The sequence below is a fragment of the Limulus polyphemus genome, unplaced genomic scaffold (genome assembly GCF_000517525.1).
Source record: "Limulus polyphemus unplaced genomic scaffold, Limulus_polyphemus-2.1.2 Scaffold114, whole genome shotgun sequence".
Classification (NCBI taxonomy): Eukaryota; Metazoa; Arthropoda; class Merostomata; order Xiphosura; family Limulidae; genus Limulus; species Limulus polyphemus.
In genome coordinates, this window is record NW_013665724.1 from 673,948 (window position 1) to 680,196 (window position 6,249).

General features: G+C 33.3%; 1 protein-coding gene across 1 annotated transcript in view; it reads left to right on the forward strand.

Annotated features, from left to right (window-relative positions):
- The first annotated feature begins 5,211 nt into the window (after positions 1 to 5,211).
- LOC106471717 overlaps positions 5,212 to 6,249 on the forward strand; it is a 13,874-nt gene continuing 12,836 nt past the window's right edge. The window contains exon 1 of the mRNA XM_013932341.2: positions 5,212 to 5,560. Coding sequence (XP_013787795.1) covers positions 5,451 to 5,560 — 110 coding nt within the window. The 5' untranslated portion in view covers positions 5,212 to 5,450. The remainder of the gene's footprint in view (positions 5,561 to 6,249) is intronic.

The following is a 6,249-nucleotide window of genomic DNA, read 5'->3' on the forward strand; positions in this document are numbered from 1 at the left end:
GATATGATGACCAAGCCTCTGGACTTTGGGAAGACCGTATTGTTCTCAGACGAATCAAGATTCGCTCAATTTTCGGCCAGTGGAAGGATATGGGTCTGGATAATGTCTCACCAAGAGGTTTGGCTCAACAGATTGCAGCCAACTGTGGCTTAGTGGAGTGCGTTGCCAACATAAATTTTGCGAAATACGTCGAAATATTCCTCGGGTTTCGTGGACAATAACACAACGTTGTTCCAGGAAGATGGAGCACCGTGTCACACTGCTAGAAACACCCATTAGTGGCAGGAAGAAAATGGAATCCAGAAGTTGCCCTGGCCGAGCCAATCTCTTGACATAAACCCCATCAAAAACCTCTGAGCCTTACTCGACCGGCAAGTCAAGAAACAACCAAAAAAACCAACTTCGAAGAGCGATCTACTCCAAGTTTTGAAGGTCCTTTGGGGCATCGTGAGAATCATCTCGTCAATTTTAGATTGTGGGATTTTCGCCCACTCTTGGGCTGAAATTTTACTGATGTAAACTGCAATATTTTTATATATTAAAAGTGGTATCGTTTATTAAAAAAATAATAGTTTTTCATAATTCCAATTTCTAAGTACTACATTTAAAAATTACATCAATAAAGATATATTCAAACCCTCACGTACACAGCGTGGTCACAAGTAAATAGACACCACCATTTCAGAAAAAAAATGACATTTTTCAGTCATATTCACATGAATTGATATATATATCATTTAATTAATATCTAGTAGATCTTCCTTTCGCTTCGTGGAGTTCGTTGATGTACATTGAATCATTTTGATGCAATGGGTTGCATATGACTAAAGAGCACAATCCGAAAATTGTTTTCCGTGCAGTACTTCCCAGAAAACTCCCCTTTTTTTAAATGTTCCCTTTTTCTAAATTTTTTCAATGAAGTATGAATACTACGATTAGTAATTACTAGCACAAACAGCCGCCCTTAGGGCGGCGTTTTTATGCTAATAATATTAATTATAGAAATATGTCTCATGTATTTTTACAGTTTATTTCTATATCTCATCAAATCCCTTATTTCATTTGTAATTGATGTTTTTTAAATAGATTTTTATAGCTTCAGTCGAATTATCATATGAGTATTAGATATTTCTATAAATCTTTCTTAAGCAGTGTTAACATTTTAATGTATATCAACTTCTCGTGTGATGTTACTTAAATGTAAATTTTATGTCCTAATTTTTTTAATAATGCTTACATTCAATGCAACAGAAAAGAGACCTCAGTGAAACTAAAAATTGCTGTATGTGGAACATTTTATTTTGTATTTCTTATAAATACACATATCTAAAAACAAAAAGTTTGGTTAACTCTTTAATTCACTCATTTGTATATGATACAAATCCAAGCATACTCAACAAATAAAGTAATCAGTTACAGTATTTGTTTATTCTAATAAATCAATATTTATATCACAAACATGTTATCAACATGAATATAATTTATTATTAATTCAAGTTCCCACGAACACTCAAAATATGTGTTATATATACACGACTGTTTCATTTAAATTTAATATGAAAGATATGGTTTAGATAGTTATAAAGCATGAGTGTTAAATTTAGTATTTTTTTAGAAGCAATAATTTATCGCAGGTTTGCTTACATAACTGTGTACGAGTCATTTGTTGTGTAGATAAGTTGTTGTGAAATGACGTCATGTTACTCGAACCTTCTGAAGTTTTCTCGTTGCTTTAAGTAAGAGTTGTTGCATCACAACGTCTCATAGTTTGTAGAAAGTTCTAGGCCGAATCGGGCAATAGTTAGTGAAAGTAAAAGTGAAAAAGTGAAGTTAGACTGCGTATGAGTTTAGCTATAATGAGCGATTTCTAAAGTGTGCTACACAGCTTGTATTGTAATAACAGAGATAAAGGAGAATAATTTGTCTTGTCTAAAGTAATTGAACCCGCCTGTGTGGACTTTGACGAAAAAAGAGATAGTTCTTTAAAGCTCTTGATACAACTGTGATAACCACTGGTGTAACGAATTTTTGTACATACGTTTGACTTATTTTGAATATATTATGTATTATTTTAAAATAAGTGGATTGTGTGCTGTCCATTTATTGTTGAAATTTACCACCAACTAGCCATAGGCATCTACTGTAAAGAACTGGGCTCTCATAAAACCTGACAGTGTAAAACTGACAGATCTGTATATGACCAGCATAAACACACCATAATATTTTAGGTATATATTAGTTTTGTCAAACTGCGAGATCTGTATATAACCATCATAAACACATCATAATATTTTAGGTATATATTAGTTTTGTAAAACTGCGAGATCTGTATATAACCATCATAAATACATCATAATATTTTAGGTATATATTAGTTTTGTAAAACTGCGAGATTCTGTATATAACCATCATAAACACATCATAATATTTTAGGAATATATTACTTTTGTAAAAGTGCAAGATCTATATATAACCATCATAAACATACCATAGTATTTTATATCTGTATTAGTCTTCTGCAATTGTCATTTTATGTTTTCAAGATATTTTACTTTTATAAATTTTTAACATATGCGTTTCCTTCTCCAGATCTATTGAACTGTCTACAGTGTAAAATATATTACGTCTATTAAATTAAAACCGTCTAATTTTAGCCCTATCACAATCAAATCAGTATATGTACTTTTAACCTAAATATTTAATAACAATTCACTTCATTAATATTCATTCTTAATACTTCATATATTTATGTGCATTAATTTTATTTGTTTCACTTTCTTATACTCATTAAAGCATTCACTTCTGTTACATCCGACCAAAATTAAAGTCTTATTAATATTTGCATTAAACGTTTGCTGACATTCATCCTCTCTTTTGTTCCATGTTTCTTTTTCTCTCTTCTTTGTCTCTTAGTCTTCATATTTCAGACATTTCTGATTTTCTCATAAATTGTTTTCTTTCCTATACCCAAATATATTCAAAATTTAATGAGGTTTAATTTTCTATTTCGTTCTTTTTGTACAATAGTTGTTATATTGTAGGCGTGAGTTGTTCAATTAAATATATTTCATATTCTTTAAATTTTGGGTCTATATATCAACACTCCTGAAATTATAATTTGTAAACTTGCTTAACATTTATTTCTTACGATATTTGATCTAAGTTTTACTATTACATGTTTAATCCTGATTCTGTTTGCAGTCAGAACACTACGTACGGCTTATATGTCATCCTAATTAATATTAACATTAATTCTATCTGCTATTTTATTGTATTATTCTACTTGCTTTCTTCAAACAATTTTCTAACTTTGATTACTCGAGTACTGACTCAGTTCATAAACTTCTGCCCCCTAGTGGACAGCAGTATGTCTACGGTCTTACAACGCTAGAATCCGGGTTTCGATACCCGTGGTGGGCAGAGCACAGATAGCCCATTGTGTAGCTTTGTGCTTAATTACAAATATAAACTTATTGATCAATGAACTTACGTGCCGTATGTGGCCTAATTATAAGCATGTGGAACTGTGAATCTTGATGCCCTTGGTTTGAGTCCCGTTTTCGCACAATCACACTCCACACTTTGAGGTCGTCGATCATTGGCTACCTTGCCTGTAGTATATCAGTTCTAAGTTTGCGACGAATGTTTCTTGTGCAGCTTTCTGCGAATATCGAAACAAGCGGTTAACTCTCTGCATGTTGTTCTCGATGACGTCGTTACTCCCTCGGGTTTGATGGTGTGCTAGTATTCCCCTCATCGTTGTAAATGTCTGTTACACTTGGTACATTATAATTATTCTTAAACATAAATCGACTACGTTAACATTTTGCTTTTTTCCCTTTGATAATTTAAGAAACCGAGACTCTCCAAATTCAGCACAATAAAAATGCCAATGTCCTTTACATTTCTAATCAGTATACAAAAATAAAATCTGATATCTCAGAAATTCCTTCGCCACACACACGTTACTTCTCAGAAGGTTAACGTTGCTGATATGTACCTTTTAGCCATCTATTTCGCTTCACGACCGAATGATTTTCTATCAAACACGTTTATTTCTAAACATTCTTTGTAAAACGGTTAGCAGCAGAGCTAAAAGCCACTTGATTTTTAAAAAATAATGTTCTATTAACTGAAAAATTAAATTGTTTAACAATGACATCGTTTTTTATTTATTTATTACGTATTAAAATATACCGCTAGAGGGCAACAAATATGCGACACGTACAGTTGTACAGATTAATGTATTTTTAACGATGATTTGTTTGTTTGTTTGGAATTAAGCACAAAGCTACACAATAGGCTATCGTACTCTGCCCACCACGGGTATCGAAACCCAGATTCTAGCGTTTTGAGTCCGCAGACATACCGCTATGCCACTGGGGAGCATTTAACGATGAATATTGATGAACATAGAATATTTTTTTTTATTGATGACTATAGATGTCCTCTTCCACCACACACGACTTCTGGATCTCAACCAAATGAACAATAATTTTCAGCTGTAAAGAATCTAAATTTACTTGTTTTTCAAGGCTGATACACTTTTAAGGCATGAACTTTCACACTCTCTTATTTGTCAAATTAGTTTTTTTTGTTAGTTTGAGAGCAAAGTCAAATCATGCCTTCTGCTGTATCCTCTGCGACAAATTGAACCCTGGATCTTAGCATTGTAAGTTCATAGACTTACCGTTGTCCCGCCGGGGGACAAATAGACAATCTTTGTTTGTTTGTTGTAGTGCTAAACCACATTGAACTATCTGCTGTGTCTACGGTGGGGAATTAAATCAAAGCCGCAAGGATTTTTTTGCGTTATAAATCTGTAAACTTACCGTCGACCCAACAGTGGACATATTTATTAGAGAAAAGCGTTAAGGCCCCAGTAAAATAATGTCTTTTTTTAAGTTAAAACAACACTTAACGCTTCTCAAATAGTGAAACAATAATAGAGGTGTGTTTTTAATTTCTCTACTCCGGTTGATAAAACAATCCCTTATCAGTATTTTCAGATAAAATTGGTTGTAAAGTTTGGATGCAATTTTGAGCGAGTGTTTTCCAAACAGAATTCAATTCCGTAACGATTTCTTTGTACTTAGGTTACAAAAGTATCTTGCATCCGGTTGTATTGTTTGATGCTTGGGCAATCACGTGTTTGTACATTTACGCTTGTTTTTACGTGATCCTGCGTCATCACTGATAGCGGTGTGTTCTACAATTCTCATAACTTCCATTCAGTTAATAGTGAAGCAAGAACAGTTGGGTGCGTTTCTTTCCTCCGGATGTGAAGGGGTGAATGGATATTCCCATATCTCTGCTCAGTGTTGTATGCGCACGAACAAACTTATGAAATATTTACCTAAACATTCAACGTTCATTAACCACATAGTTTCATTCTTACTTAAGTGTTGCAGAGTACAACGAGGAAACAGCTTCGAAAATCTAAGCTTGCCATGAAAAATAATCGAACCGATCTACATATCGCATTGACAGTACTGTCCTTGATATTAATTTTTGACCACGTAAGTGCTGCATTATCACAGTACAATCTTCTTTATGAGAGGTAAGAGATCAAGTCAGCATTTTAATGTCATTTAAAGTCATTTTCTATAGTTTTATGTTATGACTGGTATATATATATATATAAGGGAGTGTTATACTTAGGTTTGAATACACAAGTTTCCGAAAGAGAGCGTGAAAAATAATGTCCTTCACTTTCTTATATTAAGTTAATGATGTATTATTTTATCAATATTTATACTTTTTAATTGTTATAGTAAGTTTGATTTTTTCTTCAATACTTTTAAGTTAACTATATCTCTGTTACGTCTCTGTTTCGTTAATTGATTTTCCGTAACTTCGTTCCTACGAAACTTAAGCGACACAAGTCCTTTCTTAATAAAACTGATTTATTCTTTCCGAATATAACTTTACAGATACACACAACTTCAACAATCGCGTTAAAACAAACGCTAATCAACGAACGTCAACAATACTTCCGACTGCAGTTCAGTTACTCACTATCTACCCACACATTACAATAATCTCCCGCGTCACGTTTTCCCCTATTATATATATCCGCCTACCCCATCTAGCAAACACTAGAGCATTCGCCAAAGTACATGATAGTTCTAGAAACGTTGCGTCACAGTAGTCATGTGACTCGATGACGCAAGACTGCCCCCTCCTTAGTATTGTTCGTCCCGAACAATAACCACACACAATAAACCAATAACAATAACAATAACTTAA